At 44.8% G+C, this 20,717-nt stretch overlaps 1 protein-coding gene across 7 annotated transcripts in view; it reads left to right on the plus strand.

The window, feature by feature from the left end:
* utrn (utrophin) overlaps positions 1 to 20,717 on the plus strand; it is a 392,537-nt gene that overhangs the window by 120,490 nt on the left and 251,330 nt on the right. For 6 of the 7 annotated variants that reach the window (XM_046298685.1, XM_046298684.1, XM_046298690.1 and 3 more), the window contains 16 exons: positions 1,987 to 2,157; positions 2,283 to 2,519; positions 3,095 to 3,232; positions 3,645 to 3,749; positions 5,133 to 5,297; positions 5,509 to 5,681; positions 10,844 to 10,994; positions 12,222 to 12,397; positions 12,860 to 12,995; positions 14,218 to 14,367; positions 14,564 to 14,716; positions 14,916 to 15,017; positions 15,192 to 15,336; positions 15,504 to 15,721; positions 15,938 to 16,055; positions 20,296 to 20,501. In XM_046298685.1, coding sequence (XP_046154641.1) covers positions 1,987 to 2,157; positions 2,283 to 2,519; positions 3,095 to 3,232; positions 3,645 to 3,749; positions 5,133 to 5,297; positions 5,509 to 5,681; positions 10,844 to 10,994; positions 12,222 to 12,397; positions 12,860 to 12,995; positions 14,218 to 14,367; positions 14,564 to 14,716; positions 14,916 to 15,017; positions 15,192 to 15,336; positions 15,504 to 15,721; positions 15,938 to 16,055; positions 20,296 to 20,501 — 2,544 coding nt within the window. The remainder of the gene's footprint in view (positions 1 to 1,986; positions 2,158 to 2,282; positions 2,520 to 3,094; positions 3,233 to 3,644; positions 3,750 to 5,132; positions 5,298 to 5,508; positions 5,682 to 10,843; positions 10,995 to 12,221; positions 12,398 to 12,859; positions 12,996 to 14,217; positions 14,368 to 14,563; positions 14,717 to 14,915; positions 15,018 to 15,191; positions 15,337 to 15,503; positions 15,722 to 15,937; positions 16,056 to 20,295; positions 20,502 to 20,717) is intronic. The other variant, XM_046298687.1, reaches the window with a different exon arrangement.

The following is a 20,717-nucleotide window of genomic DNA, read 5'->3' on the forward strand; positions in this document are numbered from 1 at the left end:
CGGGAAGGGAGACGGTAGGAGAGAGAGAGGAGAGGGGAAAGGAGACAGTAGGAGAGAGAGGGGAAAGGAGACGGTAGGAGAGAGAGCGGGAAGGGAGACGGTAGGAGAGAGAGGGGAGAGGGGAAAGGAGACAGTAGGAGAGAGATGGGAGAGGGGAAAGGAGACGGTAGGAGAGACAGAGGGAAGGGAGATGGTAGGAGAGGGGAAAGGAGACGGTAGGAGAGAGAGAGGGAAGGGAGACGGTAGGAGATAGAGAGGAGAGGGGAAAGGAAACGGTGGGAGAGAGAGGGAAGGGAGACGGTAGGAGAGAGAGAGAGGGAAGGGAGACGGTAGGAGAGAGAGAGAGAGAGAGAGAGGAAGGGAGACGGTAGGAGAGAGAGAGGAGGGGGGAAAGGAGACGGTAGGAGAGAGAGAGGAGAGGGGAAAGGAGATGGTAGGAGAGAGAGAGGGAAGGGAGACGGTAGGCGAGAGAGAGGAGAGGGGAAAGGAGATGGTAGGAGAAAGAGAGGAGAGGAGGGGAAGGGAGACTGTAGGAGAGAGAGAGGAGAGGAGGGGAATGGAGACGGTAGGAGAGAGAGAGTAGAGGGGAAAGGAGACGGTAGGAGAGAGAGAGGAGAGGAGGGGAATGGAGACGGTAGGAGAGAGAGAGGAGAGGAGGGGAATGGAGACGGTAGGAGAGAGAGAGGGAAGGTAGACTGTAGGAGAGAGAGAGGGAAAGGAGAGAGGGGGAAAGGGAGATGGTAGGAGAGAGAGAGAGGGGGAACGGAGACGGTAGGAGAGAGAGAGGGAAGGGAGATGATAGGAGAGAGAGGGGGAAGGGAGATGGTAGGAGAGAGAGAGGAAAGGGAGATGATAGGAGAGAGAGGGGGAAGGGAGATGGTAGTTGAGAGAGAGGGAAGGGAGATGATAGGAGAGAGAGGGTGAAGGGGGATGGTAGGAGAGAGAGGAGAGGGAGACTGTAGGAGAGAGAGAGGGAAAGGAGATAGGAGAGAGAGGGGGAAGGGAGATGGTAGGAGAGAGAGAGGGAAAGGAGATGATAGGAGAGAGAGGGGGAAGGGAGATGGTACGAGAGAGAGGAGAGGAGGAGAAAGGAGATGGTAGGAGAGAGAGAGGGAAGGGAGATGATAGGAGAGAGAGTGGGATGGGAGATGGTAGGAGAGAGAGAGAGGGGGAACGGAGACGGTAGGAGAGAGAGAGGGAAGGGAGATGATAGGAGAGAGAGGGGGAAGGGAGATGGTAGGAGAGAGAGAGGAAAGGGAGATGATAGGAGAGAGAGGGGGAAGGGAGATGGTAGTTGAGAGAGAGGAGAGGGAGACTGTAGGAGAGAGAGAGGGAAAGGAGATAGGAGAGAGAGGGGGGAAGGGAGATGGTAGGAGAGAGAGAGGGAAAGGAGATGATAGGAGAGAGAGGGGGAAGGGAGATGGTACGAGAGAGAGGAGAGGAGGAGAAAGGAGATGGTAGGAGAGAGAGAGGGAAGGGAGATGGTAGGAGAGAGAGGAGAGGGGAAGGGAGATGATAGGAGAGAGAGGAGAGGGGAAGGGAGATGATAGGAGAGAGAGGAGAGGGGAAGGGAGATGATAGGAGAGAGAGTGGGATGGGAGATGGTAGGAGAGAGAGGAGAGGGGATGGGAGATGGTAGGAGAGAGAGGAGAGGGGAAGGGAGATGGTAGGAGAGAGAGGAGAGGGGAAGGGAGATGATAGGAGAGAGAGTGGGATGGGAGATGGTAGGAGAGAGAGGAGAGGGGAAGGGAGATGGTAGGAGAGAGAGAGGGAAGGGAGATGGTAGGAGAGAGAGAGGAGAGGATGAAATCATGGGGAGGGAACTGAAGCATGAAAATTCAATATTGGTTGATTACAATTGAATTTTTATTAGAGCCTATTACCAGAGTTTAGGATATAATTAGCCTGTGTGGGGAAATAATAATTGGAGTAAAAGCTATTGATGAACCTGTTAACGTATAAATTGTTTGATTCATGTGTGTGTAGACCCTGCTAGAGGAGCTGGATGACATCACTCTGAGAGTGGACAGTGTGAGAGACCAGGCCATCATCCTAATGACCAGTAGAGGTCCTGCCTGCAGAGACGTCGTAGAACCCAAACTGGCTGAACTCAACCGCAACTTTCATAAGGTCTCCCAATGCATCAAAGCTGCCAAGGTACAAATACTCTCACAATACTGTTTCACTGTATTACAATCACAACTTTCTAGAGCTGTATCATTCAAACTGTAGATAGATACGTACAGGGGGGTAATTCTCCCTGTTTTGTTTCTGATACCCAGATGTCCACCACTCTGGAGCCTGGGACTGTGGATATGATTCAGCAGATACAACAGATCTCTCAGATCCCTCACCAGATCTCTCAGCTCCAACAGGACCAGATTGCTGAGCTCCAGCAGAGCCAGTCAGAGGAGGCCCTGAGCTCCAGCCTGATGCAGACCTTTGAGGGGGAACTAGAGGCAACACTCAGGGCCCTAGAGGACCAGCAGGACCCCACACACACCCTGGATGATGACATGGTATATATTATACAGATACTCTCTCTCACTCACTCATACACACACACACACACACACACACACACACACACACACACACACACACACACACACACACACACACACACACACACACACACACACACACACACACACACACACACACACACACACACACACACACACACACACACACAGTGGTTAAGTTTATGACTGGTCAAACAAAGAACACAAAGTGCTATAAGATGTATACAGTGTCACAGACAAACAAGGGTGTGATTGGGCAGTTTGTCCTCGGAGTGTGTTATCAGGGACTTACACCGCTCGGTGTAGAGTGGCTGAACAAATCACACCAGCCCAGACCAAGGTCACTGTCAGTCAGGAAGCAGAGTGTCTTACTCCTTCCTGTCTGTCGACCCTCGACTCTTCAAGCAATTTTTGGTTCGGATTCACAGTTGAATAAATTTTTTTGTTTTTGATTATGGGCATAATGTTCATTTTCTAACCCTGGAAAACCCTAGTTCAGTTGTTTGATTGAAAGGGAGTCTTTGTTTCCGTGACAACGTTCACTGTGACCCTGTGTGTTGACCGGTCAGATGGATGAGGAGAAGGCTGGCATGGAGGAGCTGCTGAGGAGAGGAGAGGAGGTGCTGCTCCAGACTGCAGATGAGGGGCAGAGGGAGGGGCTGAGACTCCGGCTGCTCCGGCTGCAGGCACAGTACACCACTCAGAGGGTGAGAGAGAATGATACACAGTCTCTACACTAACTCAACAATCATGTAACATTTATATCCTAACACCGTAACCACACAATAATGGCATTAACACCAGTACATCACACAGATTGAGGGAGTAAGAATAAAAAACTCTATCAACTACATGTGAGAAAGAGCATAGATGCTCAAACCAGCTTTCAGATGTAAATGTATTCCTGTCTCGTAGCATTGTAGAGCTCAGTTTTAAGATCTGGAGGACCGGTGGCCTTGGTCATGTTATGCAGGCTCTCTGTTTGCAATGAATTACGCACAGTATATCCTTGTCTGGTGTGTGCCTGTTTGTGTGAGTGTGTTTGTGTGTGTTTGTGTGTGTTTGTAATTGTGTTTGTGTGTGTGTGTGTGTGTCTAAATCCCTATCTTGTCTCTACAGGAGTTTAGGATGCTGAGAGTGAGACAGGTGGAGGTCTCCATGGACGACGACTCTTCTTCAAACAGCTTCACAGAGCAGAGAGACAGACAGGACCTGACTGGAGAGGTGTGTTGCATTCTATACTGAACAAAAATATAAACGCAACATGTAAAGTGTTGCTCCCATGTTTTATGAGCTGAAATAAAATATCCCAGAAATGTTCCATTTACTTCCCTGTTAGTGAGAATTTCTCTTTTGCCAAGATAATCCATCCATCTGACAGGTGTGGCATATCAAGAAGCTGATTAAACGGCATGACCATTACACAGGTGCACCTTGTGCTGGGGACAATAAAAGGCCACTCTAAAGTTTTGAGGGAGCGTGCAATTGACATGCTGACTGCAGGAATGTCTACCAGAGCTGTTGGCAGGGAATTTAATGTTAATTCTCTGTCATAAGCTGCCTCCAATGTCATTTTAGATTTTTTGGCAGTATTTCCAACCAGCTTCACAACCGCAGACCATGTGTAACTACACCAGTCCAGGACCTCAACATCTGGCTTCTTCACCTGCGGGATGGTCTGAGACCAGCCACGATGGCCACTGTGCTCTTCATGGATGAATGCCCCATGGTGGCTGTGGGGTTGTGGTATGGGCAGGCATAAGCTACAGACAATGAACACAATTTAATTTTATCAATGGAAATTTGAATGCAGAGAGATACGATGACGAGATCCTGAGGCCCATTGTTGTGCCATTCATCCGCCACCATCACCTCATGTTTCAGCATGATAATGCACGGCCCCATGTCGCAAGGATCTGAACACAATTCCTGGAAGCTGAAAATGTCCCAGTTTTTCCATGGCCTGCATACTCACCAGACATGTCACCCTTTGAACATGTTTGGGATGCTCTGGACCGACGTGTACGACAGCGTGTTTAGTTCCCACCAAATGTCCATCTTCAAATGTCCATTGAAGAGGAGTGGGACAACATTCCACAGGCCACAATCAACAGCCTGATCAACTCTATACAAAGGAGATGTGTTGCACTGCATGAGGCAAATGGTGATACCTTTTTTGTAAGGTATCTGTGACCATATCTGTCTTCCCAGTCATGTGAAATCCATAGATTAGGACCTAATGAATTTATTTACATTGACTGATTTCCTTGTACGAACTGTAACTCAGCAAAATCTTTGAAATTGTTGCACGTTGCTTTCTAGATTTTTGTTCAGTATATCACTAGTATTACACATCACTTATTATCTTATTCCCTATGTCCTTTTAATGACCTTGTTTTGTTGTATGGCGTATTTATGACAGTCATATTAAATTTGATATCAAATGTTGACATTTGATGCTTCCCACAGACTCATGTTGTTGTGTTACCTACCTTAGATGAATGTACTGGTTGTAAGTCGTTCTAAGAGTGTCTGCTAAATGTAATTGCAAAATGTCTGATTCACACACACGTTTACTTCTTCTAACATAATACCGACTCTTGCCAGCAGATGGAGCCAGAGGACAGGGCGCTCTCGCTCAGTCCCTCAGACTACCTGCTGAATATCAACAAGGTTCTGCTGGCCATGGCCGACAACGAACTGCTGCTCAACTCCTCCGAGCTCAGCAGTGGTCTCTATGAAGACTTCTCCAGCCAGGAGGACACACTGAGGGTGAGAGAGGGAGGGAGGAGGGGAAAGGGGGTAGGGATGTGGGGAGAGAGGGAGGGAGGAGGGGAAAGGGGGTAGGGATGAGGGGAGAGAAAGGTCCTGTAGGTCTGAACGGATACCTCTCACTCTTTTACTTACGTCTCCCCCCCTCCTCTCTCCTCTCCTCCCTCTCTCTCTCTTGTCCCTCTCTCTCCTCCTTCTCTCTCTCTCCCAGAGTATAAAGGAGAGTCTGGAGGTTGTGGGGGAGCAGGTAACGGTGATCCATGAGCGCCAGCCTGATGCCATCCTGGAGGCGTCGCAGAGAGAGGTGGCACAGATAGGAGACGCCCTCACACAGCTCAACGCAGAGTGGGACCGCCTCAACCGCATGTACAACCACCGCAAAGGGTGGGTGACTCACGGTCAACATGGTTACATAGTACCTGTCACGTGTTCATACACAATGAGCACTAAAGAGCATAAGGAAAAAGAAATGGGAAACTAAATGCTAATTGTAGCATCACAATAAAGGGAAGAAGAGCAGCTGTAGTCTTTGGTGGTCCAGTATGGCATGTAGTTAGATTACTTGCTGGTTATTACTGCATTGTCGGAACTAGAAGCACAAGCATTTCGCTACACTCGCATTAACATCTGCTAACCATGTGTATGTGACAAATACAATTTGATTTGATTTGAGCTTGATTTAACTCTGATCACTGATCTGTCAGTGTCAGCCACACACACACACACACACACACACACACACACACACACACACACACACACACACACACACACACACACACACACACACACACACACACACACACACACACACACACACACACACACACACACACACAGAGAATGACGTCACTTAGTCATGATCTTGTCTCCATCCTGTCTCTGTGCTAGTCTGTCAGGGAGTTTCTAGCATGTGTACAGAGTAAATGTCCGTTTTCACATATTGACCACAGACTAGAGAGGATGGAGAGATATGCCAGGGCACGACACGTTGTTTCCTTGGTTAGCTAGCTACATGCCGAATGTATCTGAAATTTGCATGGTCAATTGATGTTTACTGGTCATGAAAAGCATTCCGTGACTGGCTGTATAACTCTGATAGGGCTAAGTGTGGAATAATCGGAAATGTGTCGTTCTGACTATCCTCTTCCAGACGTGACGATATTAAAACCAAATTGTTATAATATTTATTTAACAATCCCTTGAAAATGGGTCTCTGCCCCACAGCAGCCAAATCGAACGCACTACAGCGTATTGTGACATCTTATTGATAATGACCTATTCTATCTTTATATAGAGATGGTAGCAGTTCATTGTGAGGTTCATTGGTATTTTCTCCAGTCATTCCCTGGCATCCCACACATTTGCTAGTGTTTAATGGAAGTCAGGAACAGGGTTTTTCCTTTTCCTTTCTCTTTATTGGAAAAAGAAGGAATTACCCAGTGGAAACCCAGTGGAAACAACCTAATTCTGATTCCATATTGATTCCAGAATCCACCCACCAACACCCACAGAAGGAATCATTGTTTAAAAAAACTAAACACGGGCATTGGATAGCATGAATTGATTTATGAATCACTTTATTTATTAATTATTGTTACAGTTATGACATATATCATTTTATTTCTATTTCTATTGTTTTTTTAATGACCATTTTCATTATTTTATTTCTCTTAGTTCTGCATGTTGGATCTCAGAGCCTAAGATTTTCTCTGTACTGTGGTAGTACACAATATCAGGTTTCCCATAATCACACCTGCAACCCTTTACATGTGACTATTAAACACTCTGAATCAGACTCTGAATAAAGGCAAATCACCTGGAGGGATGGTATTTGTTCTCAGGTCTATTTCAAATGTGGGAATCAGTTAGTTCCACTATTGCTCAATGGTTAATACAGGTGTTCTCAATGGTTAATACAGGTGTTCACAATGGTTGATACAGGTGTTCACAATGGTTAATACAGGTGTTCTCAATGGTTAATACAGGTGTTCTCAATGGTTAATACAGGTGTTCACAATGGTTAATACAGGTGTTCACAATGGTTAATACAGGTGTTCACAATGGTTAATACAGGTGTTCACAATGGTTAATACAGGTGTTCACAATGGTTAATACAGGTGTTCACAATGGTTAATACAGGTGTTCACAATGTTAACATACAGGTGTTCACATACAGGTGTTCACAATGGTTGATACAGGTGTTCACAATGGTTAATACAGGTGTTCACAATGGTTAATACAGGTGTTCACAGTGGTTAATACAGGTGTTCTCAATGGTTAATACAGGTGTTCACAATGGTTGATACAGGTGTTCACAATGGTTAATACAGGTGTTCTCAATGGTTAATACAGGTGTTCTCAATGGTTAATACAGGTGTTCACAATGGTTGATACAGGTGTTCTCAATGGTTAATACAGGTGTTCTCAATGGTTAATACAGGTGTACACAATGGTTAATACAGGTGTTCTCAATGGTTAATACAGGTGTTCTCAATGGTTAATACAGGTGTTCTCAATGGTTAATACAGGTGTTCTCAATGGTTAATACAGGTGTTCACAATGGTTAATACAGGTGTTCACAATGGTTAATACAGGTGTTCACAATGGTTAATACAGGTGTTCACAATGGTTTCAAATGGGTGTTCAATGGTTAATACAGGTGTTCACAATGGTTAATACAGGTGTTCACAATGGTTGATACAGGTGTTCACAATGGTTGATACATGGTTGGTTGATACAGGTGTTCACAATGGTTGATACAGGTGTTCTCAATGGTTGATACAATGGTTAATGTTCACAGGTGTACAGGTCACAATGGTTAATACAGGTGTTCTCAATGGTTAATACAATGGTGTTCACAATGGTTAATACAGGTGTTCACAATGGTTAATACAGGTGTTCACAATGGTTAATACAGGTGTTCACAATGGTTAATACAGGTGTTCACAATGGTTAATACAGGTGTTCACAATGGTTGATACAGGTGTTCACAATGGTTGATACAGGTGTTCACAATGGTTGATACAGGTGTTCTCAATGGTTAATACAGGTGTTCATTCCTTAGATAAAACCATTGGCAGAAACTTTAACAGAACACTCAATTCAACCTGATCTCAGTAGATGGACTAACATCCCAGTTGCTTTAACCTGCAGAATCTCTATTGTCAAAATGAATATATTGCCACTGTTGAATTTCTGTAGTTCAAAGGTTCCCATGGCTCCCCCTTCTGGCTATTGGGATCAAATTCATAGTGCTGTTTCTAGGTGGGAAGGGAAGATGTGGGCAGGTGGATTGGAACTAAGGGGGGGATGGGTTGGGGTTATCTTTTGTATGCATTTCTATTTTTTTTATTACCTATATCCACCTCTCTGAAAAAAATGACTAAACTAAATAAAAAGTTGGTCACGTCAGGCAACCCCAGTTCATAACATGAACCCCAGTTCATAACATGAAACCCCAGTTCATAACATGAAACCCCAGTTCATAACATGAAACCCCAGTTCATAACATGAAACCCCAGTTCATAACATGAACCCCCAGTTCATAACATGAACCCCCAGTTCGTAGCTCAGTTGGTAGAGCATGGCGCTTGTAACGCCAGGGTAGTGGGTTCGATCCCCGGGACCACCCATACGTAGAATGTATGCACACATGACTGTAAGTCGCTTTGGATAAAAGCGTCTGCTAAATGGCATATATTATTATTATATTATATATTATTATAACATGAACCCCCAGTTCATAACATGAACCCCAGTTCATAACATGAACCCCAGTTCATAACATGAACCCCAGTTCATAACATGAACCCCAGTTCATAACATGAACCCCCAGTTCATAACATGAAACCCCAGTTCATAACATGAAACCCCAGTTCATAACATGAAACCCCAGTTCATAACATGAACCCCCAGTTCATAACATGAACCCCCAGTTCATAACATGAACCCCCAGTTCATAACATGAACCCCAGTTCATAACATGAAACCCCAGTTCATAACATGAAACCCCAGTTCATAACATGAAACCCCAGTTCATAACATGAACCCCCAGTTCATAACATGAACCCCCAGTTCATAACATGAACCCCCAGTTCATAATCCTTAAACAGTTCTGGTGCTTAAATTGTGTCAGCCATAAAGTGTGAGGATCCCTACTACACAAATGTATTTGGGAGATGTCCTCATTCAGTCCATTATCAACTCACAATAGATTCCATAAGAATAGAGGCTACAGCCATATCAGGACTTTAACAGATTCCAGATCTGCTAGTTTCCACCCTAATGGTTAAGGTTAGGTGTTGGTCTGGGTAAAACTAGTTTCCACCCTAATGGTTAAGGTTAGGTGTTGGTCTGGGTAAAACTAGTTTCCACCCTAATGGTTAAGGTTAGGTGTTGGTCTGGGTAAAACTAGTTTCCTCCCTAATGGTTAAGGTTAGGTGTTGGTCTAGGTAAAACTAGTTTCCACCCTAATGGTTAAGGTTAGGTGTTGGTCTGGGTAAAACTAGTTTCCACCCTAATGGTTAAGGTTAGGTGTTGGTCTGGGTAAAACTAGTTTCCACCCTAATGGTTAAGGTTAGGTGTTTGTCTAGGTAAAACTAGTTTCCACCCTAATGGTTAAGGTTAGGTGTTGGTCTGGGTAAAACTAGTTTCCTCCCTAATGGTTAAGTTTAGGTGTTGGTCTAGGTAAAATTAGTTTCCACCCTAATGGTTAAGGTTAGGTGTTGGTCTAGATAAAACTAGTTTCCACCCTAATGGTTAGGTGTTGGTCTAGGTAAAACTAGTTTCCACCCTAATGGTTAAGGTTAGGTGTTGGTCTAGGTAAAACTAGTTTCCTCCCTAATGGTTAAGGTTAGGTGTTGGTCTAGGTAAAACTAGTTTCCTCCCTAATGGTTAAGGTTAGGTGTTGGTCTAGGTAAAACTAGTTTCCACCCTAATGGTTAAGGTTAGGTGTTGGTCTGGGTAAAACTAGTTTCCACCCTAAAGGTTAGGTGTTGGTCTAGGTAAAACTAGTTTCCTCCCTAATGGTTAAGGTTAGGTGTTGGTCTAGGTAAAACTAGTTTCCACCCTAATGGTTAAGGTTAGGTGTTGGTCCAGGTAAAACTAGTTTCCTCCCTAATGGTTAAGGTTAGGTGTTGGTCTGGGTAAAACTAGTTTCCTCCCTAATGGTTAAGGTTAGGTGTTGGTCTGGGTAAAACTAGTTTCCTCCCTAATGGTTAAGGTTAGGTGTTGGTCTGGGTAAAACTAGTTTCCTCCCTAATGGTTAAGGTTAGGTGTTGGTCTGGGTAAAACTAGTTTCCTCCCTAATGGTTAAGGTTAGGTGTTGGTCTGGGTAAAACTAGTTTCCACCCTAATGGATAAGGTTAGGTGTTGGTCTAGGTAAAACTAGTTTCCACCCTAATGGTTAAGGTTAGGTGTTGGTCTAGGTAAAGCTAGTTTCCTCCCTAATGGTTAAGGTTAGGTGTTGGTCTAGGTAAAGCTAGTTTCCACACTAATGGTTAAGGTAAGTGATTGAATATCTGCTGTCCCTTGTCTGCCTGTAGGAGTTTTGACCGTGTGGTGGAGGAGTGGAGACAGTTCCATTGTGACCTGAACGACCTGAGCCAGTGGCTGACCGACATAGAACTGGTCCTCACTGAGGGAACAGGACCTGATGGACAACTGGACCTGGACACAGCCAGGACACACCAGGAGGTCAGAGAGTGTGTCTGTGTCTCTGTGTCTCTGTGTCTCTGTGTCTCTGTGTCTCTGTGTGTGTGTGTGTGTGTGTGTGTGTGTGTGTGTGTGTGTGTGTGTGTGTGTGTGTGTGTGTGTGTGTGTGTGTGTGGTGTGTGGTGTGTGGTGTGTGTCTGTGTGTGTGTCTGTGTGAGAAATATAAATGTGTGTATAACTCACTCACTTCAATGAGAACTCTGACATGTTTTATTTATGATGAACACAATTATTTCCATAATCTGAATACGATCAAACAAATCAGACTCCCCAACCGATGCGGTTGGGGAGTTTTGGAGAGAAAAAGTGTTGTGAACAATACAGCTTCTCTTCTTAATTATCCAACACTTTTCACGCTCTGTCGTTCATTACAGTAGAGGGAGAGGGAACGAGAGATGGAGAGGGAACGAGAGAGGGAGAGGGAACGAGAGAGGGAGAGGGAACGAGAGAGGGAGAGGGAACGAGAGAGGGAGAGGGAACGAGAGAGGGAGAGGGAACGAGAGGGAGAGGGAACGAGAGAGGGAGAGGGAACGAGAGAGAGGGAGAGGGAACGAGAGAGAGGGAGGGAACGAGAGAGGGAGAGGGAACGAGAGAGGGAGAGGGAACGAGAGAGGGAGAGGGAACGAGAGAGGGAGAGGGAACGAGAGAGGGAGAGGGAACGAGAGAGGGAGAGGGAACGAGAGAGGGAGAGGGAACGAGAGAGGGAGAGGGAACGAGAGAGGGAGAGGGAACGAGAGAGGGAGAGGGAACGAGAGAGGGAGAGGGAACGAGAGAGAGGGAGAGGGAACGAGAGAAGGAACGAGAGAGGGAGAGGGAACGAGAGAGGGAGAGGGAACGAGAGAGGGGAGAGGGAACGAGAGAGGGGAGAGGGAACGAGAGAGAGGGAGAGGGAACGAGAGAAGGAACGAGAGAGGGAGAGGGAACGAGAGAGGGAGATAGGGAGTGAGAGACTGAAAAACAAGGAGATGAATATTTTTTATTGCTAATATTATATAGTATCTCTACAACTAACATCATCATAATTATCTGTAGGATGCGTGAAACAGCTAGCAATAGTTGCTTGTTGCCGTTAGAGTCCAATCTATCCAATACCTATAGTTGCTATCCATTATTCATACCAGATAATTTCCAATTGAGTCATTCTGTTGATTAATACAACTTTATTTCCTAGTTTTATGTTGATCAGTAGCCCATCTCTCTTCCCTATAGGAGCTGGAGGAGGGTCTAGCCAGTCACATGCCTGTCCTGGCCGGGTTGAGCCAGACAGGGGAGAGGATCATTGGGCAGCTGTCGGCCCCTGATGGGCCACTGATGGAGAACAAGTTGGAGGCCCTGGGACAGCGCTGCAGGGCCGTGCAAAGACAGGTGCTGGACAGACAGCGCAGGTAACCACGTAGATGAACACCATGGAAACGAAGCACAGTCGCCCTAAAAATAGTACCGTTTTTTAAGGGTGAATTGAAGGGCATTTCGGGCCTCAAAAATTGTGTCCAATGGAAAAAGCATGTTTAAATATTTTTGTATGTTTATATGAGGATGATTAACTAGAATGTTACTGTTACTATGGTGCAGATATGCACCAATGAAATAGTTTATCCATTTATCCAGATTTATGAATATTTTCTGCATCAATGTCCTAGGCTGTAATGGTTGATATCAGCATGATGGATCAGTATACAAATATATCCTAAACGTCAGGATTAGGCATGCACACGGCAGCCGTAGAGAAATACATCTCAATCTGTGTGTGTGTGTGTGTTTGTACCTGTGTATGTGTGTGTGTTTGAATGTGTGTTTGTACCTGTGTATGTGTGTGTGTGTGTTTGTACCTGTGTATGTGTGTGCAGGCTGGCTGGAGGTGACCCTGCCTTATCAGAGCTGGTGAGGCGTAGTGGAGACCTGGCTCTGTGGCTGGAAGAGGCTGAGTGTGCTGTGAGCTCTCTTCCTGTCACCGCTACCGACAAGAACCTCAAAGAACTCAAGGTAAGGCTCAGGGCCAGAACCTGTTGCCCCACTAACCCACATCTTTTCCAACCCCTTCATTCACCCCTTAATAATCAAATTAACCCCTTTTCATCTCCCTGTTACTTCCCTCTCATCTCTCCCTAACCCTCCTTCATCTCTCATCTCTCCCTAACCCTCCTTCACCTCTCTCTCATCTCTCCCTAACCCTCCTTCAACTCTCTCATATCTCCCTAACCCTCCTTCACCTCTCTCCTCTCCCTAACCCTCCTTCAACTCTCTCATATCTCCCTAACCCTCCTTCACCTCTCTCTCATCTCTCTCTAACCCTCCTTCACCTCTCTCTCATCTCTCCCTAACCCTCCTTCAACTCTCTCATATCTCCCTAACCCTCCTTCACCTCTCTCTCATCTCTCTCTAACCCTCCTTCACCTCTCTCCTCTCCCTAACCCTCCTTCAACTCTCTCATATCTCCCTAACCCTCCTTCACCTCTCTCTCATCTCTCTCTCTAACCCTCCTTCACCTCTCTCCTCTCCCTAACCCTCCTTCAACTCTCTCATATCTCCCTAACCCTCCTTCACCTCTCTCTCATCTCTCTCTAACCCTCCTTCACCTCTCTCTCATCTCTCCCTAACCCTCCTACACCTCTCATCTCTCCCTAACCCTCCTTCACCTCTCATCTCTCCCTAACCCTCCTTCACCTCTCTCCTCTCCCTAACCCTCCTTCACCTCTCTCCTCTCCCTAACCCTCCTTCACCTCTCTCTCATCTCTCCCTAACCCTCCTTCACCTCTCTCTCATTTCTCCCTAACCCTCCTTCACCTCTCTCTCATTTCTCCCTAACCCTCCTTCACCTCTCTCTCATTTCTCCCTAACCCTCCTTCACCTCTCTCTCATCTCTCCCTAACCCTCCTTCACCTCTCTCTCTCATCTCTCCCTAACCCTCCTTCACCTCTCTCTCTCATCTCTCCCTAACCCTCCTTCACCTCTCTCTCATCTCTCTCTAACCCTCCTTCACCTCTCTCTCATCTCTCCCTAACCCTCCTACACCTCTCATCTCTCCCTATCCCTCCTTCACCTCTCATCTCTCCCTAACCCCCCTTCACCTCTCATCTCTCCCTAACCCTCCTTCACCTCTCATCTCTCCCTAACCCCCCTTCACCTCTCATCTCTCCCTAACCCTCCTTCACCTCTCATCTCTCCCTAACCCTCCTTCACCTCTCTTTCACCTATCTCACTCTAGACCCTGGCTGAGGAGATGGACACCCAGAACGAGCGTCTTGGTTGGCTGAACAAGAACGGCCCCCAGATTCTGGCCAATCAGAGTGTGAGTCCTCAGGAGAGAGATCAGCACATGAGCAAACTTAGGACCATCAACCTCAACTGGAGCAAGGTGAGAAGGACCTATTCAACCTACATTTCCTAATGAACCTAATGCAACTAAGTAGCCTTAATGTCAACTTAAACTGGAGAAGAGAGTAACAATAAAAAAGTGCTAATGGAAATTGACAATCTCTCTCCTTTACCTTCTCTCCATTCCTTGTCTGTCTCTTTGTCTCGGTTTTCCTTCCTCCCTGCTTCTCCTCTAGGTGACTCAAGAGTTGTTAGATAAAGTAGGAGAGGTGGAGGGGAACCTACAGAGTCATGGTCAGTTCCAGGACAAGATGAACAGAATGACCGACTGGGTCCAGGTCACACACCAGAGCCTCAGTGGGAGAGGTGTCAGCCCTGCAGAGAGCCAGGTAATACTCACACACAGCACGTTGGCGAACCACGCTAAATTGAAGATGCCTAGGCAGAACCTTAAATCCAGTGTTTTATTGTACTTTGTTAACAAGGTCTCTTTATTTGATTGGACCATAACTGTCTCCTTTAGATGGAGACATTCAGCCACACCTGTCTGTCTGTCTCTATGTCTGTCTGTCTCTCTCTGTGTTGTAGGTTCTGGCAGCAGCTATGAGGGAGCGTAAGAGAGAGCTTGAGGAACTGTTGGCCCGCTCCATAGAACTACAAAGACGACAACAGCTGCTTCCCCTGGAGAAGGTCTGCTTTGGCCAACAACAAGCATAACACAGTTGCATCAACACACAATGAACAAAAAATACCCCATGAAACAACAGGACAAAAACAAAATGTTTGTTAAACTGTAGTCAACATCGACTGTAACTCCAAGTGAAGACAGATGTGTGTGTGCTCTCCTGTGCCCCCTGTGTGTAGAGTAAGGTAGAGCAGCTGGCGGCAGACTGGAAGGCTCTGGACGGAAGGTTGAAGGATTCTCAACACCCACCTATGTTGTCTCCATTGCAACATCCTGTTTCTTCTCCATGGACCCACCATGTCGCCCAACAACAACAACTCTCAGGTAACTTAACCAGAATTATGAATTACTAGTTACTACTTTAACATTCCTATCTGTTTTTAACAACAGAATTTGTAATCTGTCAACGGCAAAACTGAATACAAATAAACATTGGATCAAATCAAATTGGCCTCTCTCTACCTCCCTCCTCCCCCCGTGTCCATCCCCAGTGTCAGTGGTCCCATCGGCAGTACAGATGGCCAGTCTGATGAGTGAGGACCGGCACCACCAGACCCCCCGCAGCCCAGAGCTGGTGGCCCCCACAGATCTGAACGAGACGGCCACAGAGCTGGCTGACTGGCTGCTGCTCATCACACAGATGCTCAAGTCCAACATCGTTACTGTAGGGGACACAGAGGAGATACGCACCACCATGGGACGCCTACAGGTGTGTGTGAATTAATGGGGACTGGTGGAGTGTACTGGGTGATGACTTTAGTCACCTGTGGCATATACTGTAACTTGCAATGAACATTGAGTGAGTGTGTATGTAGATAAACCTCTATACCTGGGAGTCGTGTTTGTAATAGTATTTGCACCTGTGGTTGTGGTTACTGTAATATGTTCATGTAAAAAGGACTTTATAATGAGATATTCTGTCCAGGTGACTAAAAGTGACCTGGAGCAGCGTCACCCCCAGCTGGAGGACATCTTCACTCTGGCCCAGAACATAAAGAACAAGACGTCCAACCTGGATGTACGCACCTCCATCACTGAGAAACGTATGTACCGTATGCTCATAGGAGAAAGCATGAAGGTACACCTCACCTACCCAACCTTGAGTTCAAACTAACAACCCACAACTAGGGCTGTTGCGGTGACCGTATTACTGCCACACCGGCAGTCAAATTCCACGTGACCATTTAGTCACGGTAATTTGGCTTCACTAAGCTCTGATGCTGCTGATGGTCATTAGTAGCCTACCAAATATGCTAACTTCCTGGTACTCATCACTCGATTGTCCCTCTAATTACTCTGACATCAATGCAAATGTAATCAAAAATCTAATCAAACACTTCATGAGAGCCCATGAGCTTATGTTGCGCAACATTTCTATAGGCTATGCAATTGCGTGAGGAAACAGAGTGATGGCCTCTATTAAAAACCGGAGGATCCCATCAGCTTTCTATAGGCTAGGCCTATTGTATTTATTTCATTTCTCAACTTTCTAATATTAAGCACATTGCTTCTCTTTACAACGGGAGTATAGCCTACCTGGCTGGCATAAAAATTAACCACGGTAAAAGTGTCCTCCATTTGCTATTTAAGTGCAGAGATGACATGTATTTTTTCCCCCTGCCTCTGTTTCGAGACAGGTGCATGATAATGGTCTGTTCTATATCAAAACAAATTTCACACATATATTATTAAGCGTATGTAAAGACTAAATCAAGAAGTGTCATTGGTGACAATATTAGTCTATCACTTGTGAATGATATATGATCACCTGTGAATGATGCCCATCGCATGCTTTATTATGCGACTTTTTCAAATTATAGTCACGCACCTCATATAGCCTCGCCCATAGGCCTATATGTTTTAATAAGGTTAGTATCACACCTCATGTAGCCTAGCCCATAGGCCAATATGTTTTAATAAGGTCAGTATCACACCTCATGTAGCCTAGCCCATAGGCCTATATGTTTTAATAAGGTCAGTATCACACCTCATGTAGCCTAGCCCATAGACCTATATGTTTTAATAAGGTTAGTATCACACCTCATGTAGCCTAGCCCATAGGCCAATATGTTTTAATAAGGTCAGTATCACACCTCATGTAGCCTAGCCCATAGGCCTATATGTTTTAATAAGGTCAGTATCACACCTCATGTAGCCTAGCCCATAGACCTATATGTTTTAATAAGGTCAGTATCACACCTCATGTAGCCTAGCCCATAGACCTATATGTTTTAATAAGGTCAGTATCACACCTCATGTAGCCTAGCCCATAGACCTATATGTTTTAATAAGGTCAGTATCACACCTCATGTAGCCTAGCCCATAGGCCTATATGTTTTAATAAGGTTAGTATCACACCTCATGTAGCCTAGCCCATAGGCCAATATGTTTTAATAAGGTCAGTATCACACCTCATGTAGCCTAGCCCATAGGCCTATATGTTTTAATAAGGTCAGTATCACACCTCATGTAGCCTAGCCCATAGGCCTATATGTTTTAATAAGGTCAGTATCACACCTCATGTAGCCTAGCCCATAGGCCTATATGTTTTAATAAGGTCAGTATCACACCTCATGTAGCCTAGCCCATAGGCCTATATGTTTTAATAAGGTCAGTATCACACCTCATGTAGCCTAGCCCATAGGCCTATATGTTTTAATAAGGTCAGTATCACACCTCATGTAGCCTAGCCCATAGGCCTATATGTTTTAATAAGGTCAGTATCACACCTCATGTAGCCTAGCCCATAGGCCTATATGTTTTAACAAGGTCAGTATCACACCTCATGTAGCCTAGCCCATAGACCTATATGTTTTAATAAGGTCAGTATCACACCTCATGTAGCCTAGCCCATAGGCCTATATGTTTTAACAAGGTCAGTATCACACCTCATGTAGCCTAGCCCATAGACCTATATGTTTTAATAAGGTCAGTATCACACCTCATGTAGCCTAGCCCATAGGCCTATATGTTTTAATAAGGTTAGTATCACACCTCATGTAGCCTAGCCCATAGGCCTATATGTTTTAATAAGGTCAGTATCACACCTCATGTAGCCTAGCCCATAGGCCTATATGTTTTAATAAGGTCAGTATCACACCTCATGTAGCCTAGCCCATAGGCCTATATGTTTTAATAAGGTCAGTATCACACCTCATGTAGCCTAGCCCATAGGCCTATATGTTTTAATAAGGTCAGTATCACACCTCATGTAGCCTAGCCCATAGGCCTATATGTTTTAATAAGGTTAGTATCACACCTCATGTAGCCTAGCCCATAGGCCTATATGTTTTAATAAGGTCAGTATCACACCTCATGTAGCCTAGCCCATAGGCCTATATGTTTTAATAAGGTCAGTATCACACCTCATGTAGCCTAGCCCATAGGCCTATATGTTTTAATAAGGTCAGTATCACACCTCATGTAGCCTAGCCCATAGGCCTATATGTTTTAATAAGGTTAGTATCACACCTCATGTAGCCTAGCCCATAGACCTATATGTTTTAATAAGGTCAGTATCACACCTCATGTAGCCTAGCCCATAGGCCTATATGTTTTAATAAGGTCAGTATCACACCTCATGTAGCCTAGCCCATAGGCCTATATGTTTTAATAAGGTCAGTATCACACCTCATGTAGCCTAGCCCATAGGCCTATATGTTTTAATAAGGTCAGTATCACACCTCATGTAGCCTAGCCCATAGGCCTATATGTTTTAATAAGGTTAGTATCACACCTCATGTAGCCTAGCCCATAGGCCTATATGTTTTAATAAGGTCAGTATCACACCTCATGTAGCCTAGCCCATAGGCCTATATGTTTTAATAAGGTCAGTATCACACCTCATGTAGCCTAGCCCATAGGCCTATATGTTTTAATAAGGTTAGTATCACACCTCATGTAGCCTAGCCCATAGACCTATATGTTTTAATAAGGTCAGTATCACACCTCATGTAGCCTAGCCCATAGGCCTATATGTTTTAATAAGGTCAGTATCACACCTCATGTAGCCTAGCCCATAGGCCTATATGTTTTAATAAGGTCAGTATCACACCTCATGTGTGTATTACAACTAAAGTGTCCAAATAACTTCTTCAAATGAAGCACATGAATCTGTTTTACAAGGGGTGTAAAGCCTAACTGACATACATACACAGCACGTGAGTTTCAAGTTTGGGGAAGTACATTTTCAACCTACAAATGCACCTTTATAATAAAAGCATTACATGCATAATGCGGTCACTGATAATGGTGTTTTCCTGCTAATGGAATATTCATGCTTATAGCCTACTGCAGTGGGCTCATCGCTGTGTTTATAATGTGAAGAAATAAACTATTAGGCTATCAACATTTTAAGCTAAACGTTCTCATCTGTCATGTCAGGCTCATTGCTTCAAACAGGTTTTTTGATGCTAGTGGTTATATTCATTTGGGCTCAATCGCATCCCACAACTGTCCCTTAGAATATATAAAACATCTAAATAAATAGCCCAACATTTGTATCACAATTAAAGTTATATGATTTACTCTAAATGAAGCATATAGGAGTACCTGTATCTTTGTTAACACCTCAACACAGAATAGACACATGTGCTACACTCCCTCAAATCGTTTGGTGAAAATATCCTTTCTGTTTTATTCAGCTATGTTCAGTTCTGTTCTTCATGCTATAAAATAATGGAATTCTAAGTAAATCTTGTCTGCTAAATGAACTAGTGTACCCCACAGCCATATGGCATAGCCAGATCAGGACCTAACATAACGACAACTCAGAGTACGCTATTCTTTTCTTTTGAAGTAGACTACATTATCTTCATATCATGTTTGTTTAGACCTGTCTAAAATAAATGATGGATTTATTGTGAAGGTGTAGGCTGTATTACATGGATTTATTGTGAAGGTGTAGGCTGTATTACATGGATTTATTGTGAAGGTGTAGGCTGTATTACATGGATTTATTGTGAAGGTGTAGGCTGTATTACATGATTTATTGTGAAGGTGTAGGCTGTATTACATGGATTTATTGTGAAGGTGTAGGCTGTATTACATGGATTTATTGTGAAGGTGTAGGCTGTATTACATGGATTTATTGTGAAGGTGTAGGCTGTATTACATGGATTTATTGTGAAGGTGTAGGCTGTATTACATGGATTTATTAGACTTTTTAAAATGTAGATCTGGTCTGTGTCAGTGGCTTGCAGGCTGTGCATGGATATGCATTACTTTCTATCTGGTAATATTACCACCACTATTTATCTTTTCCCTCCGTCCCTCTCACTGCAGTAGAGAAGGTGCATAGCCAATGGGACAACACGCAGCACGGCGTAGAGGCACGGCTCCAGCAGCTGGACAGTATGATTGGCCACAGCGACCAGTGGGAGGAGCAGAGGCAGGAGGTGAAGGCTCTGATTGGTCAGAACGAGGGGCGCCTGCACAACCTACTGCAGCTCTCCAGGGAACCCCTGACCAAACAGCTCAGTGACAACAAGGTGAGAGATACACTGACCCTTCATCTTTGAACTACTGACCCCCTGCCCCATTAGCTAGATGAGAGTAGCCCCGAACCACTGATAAAAGGTGTGATATTTTTCATTATGCTAATCGTTAAAGTTAGGATTGGGTAGTATTGGGTAGTAATCTGATTCTAGATCTGTGACTCAACTGTTTTTGGAAAGTATGTTTATGTGTGTTTGCATGCTAGCCCG

Source organism: Oncorhynchus gorbuscha, linkage group LG14, assembly GCF_021184085.1.
Source record: "Oncorhynchus gorbuscha isolate QuinsamMale2020 ecotype Even-year linkage group LG14, OgorEven_v1.0, whole genome shotgun sequence".
Taxonomy (NCBI): domain Eukaryota; kingdom Metazoa; phylum Chordata; class Actinopteri; order Salmoniformes; family Salmonidae; genus Oncorhynchus; species Oncorhynchus gorbuscha.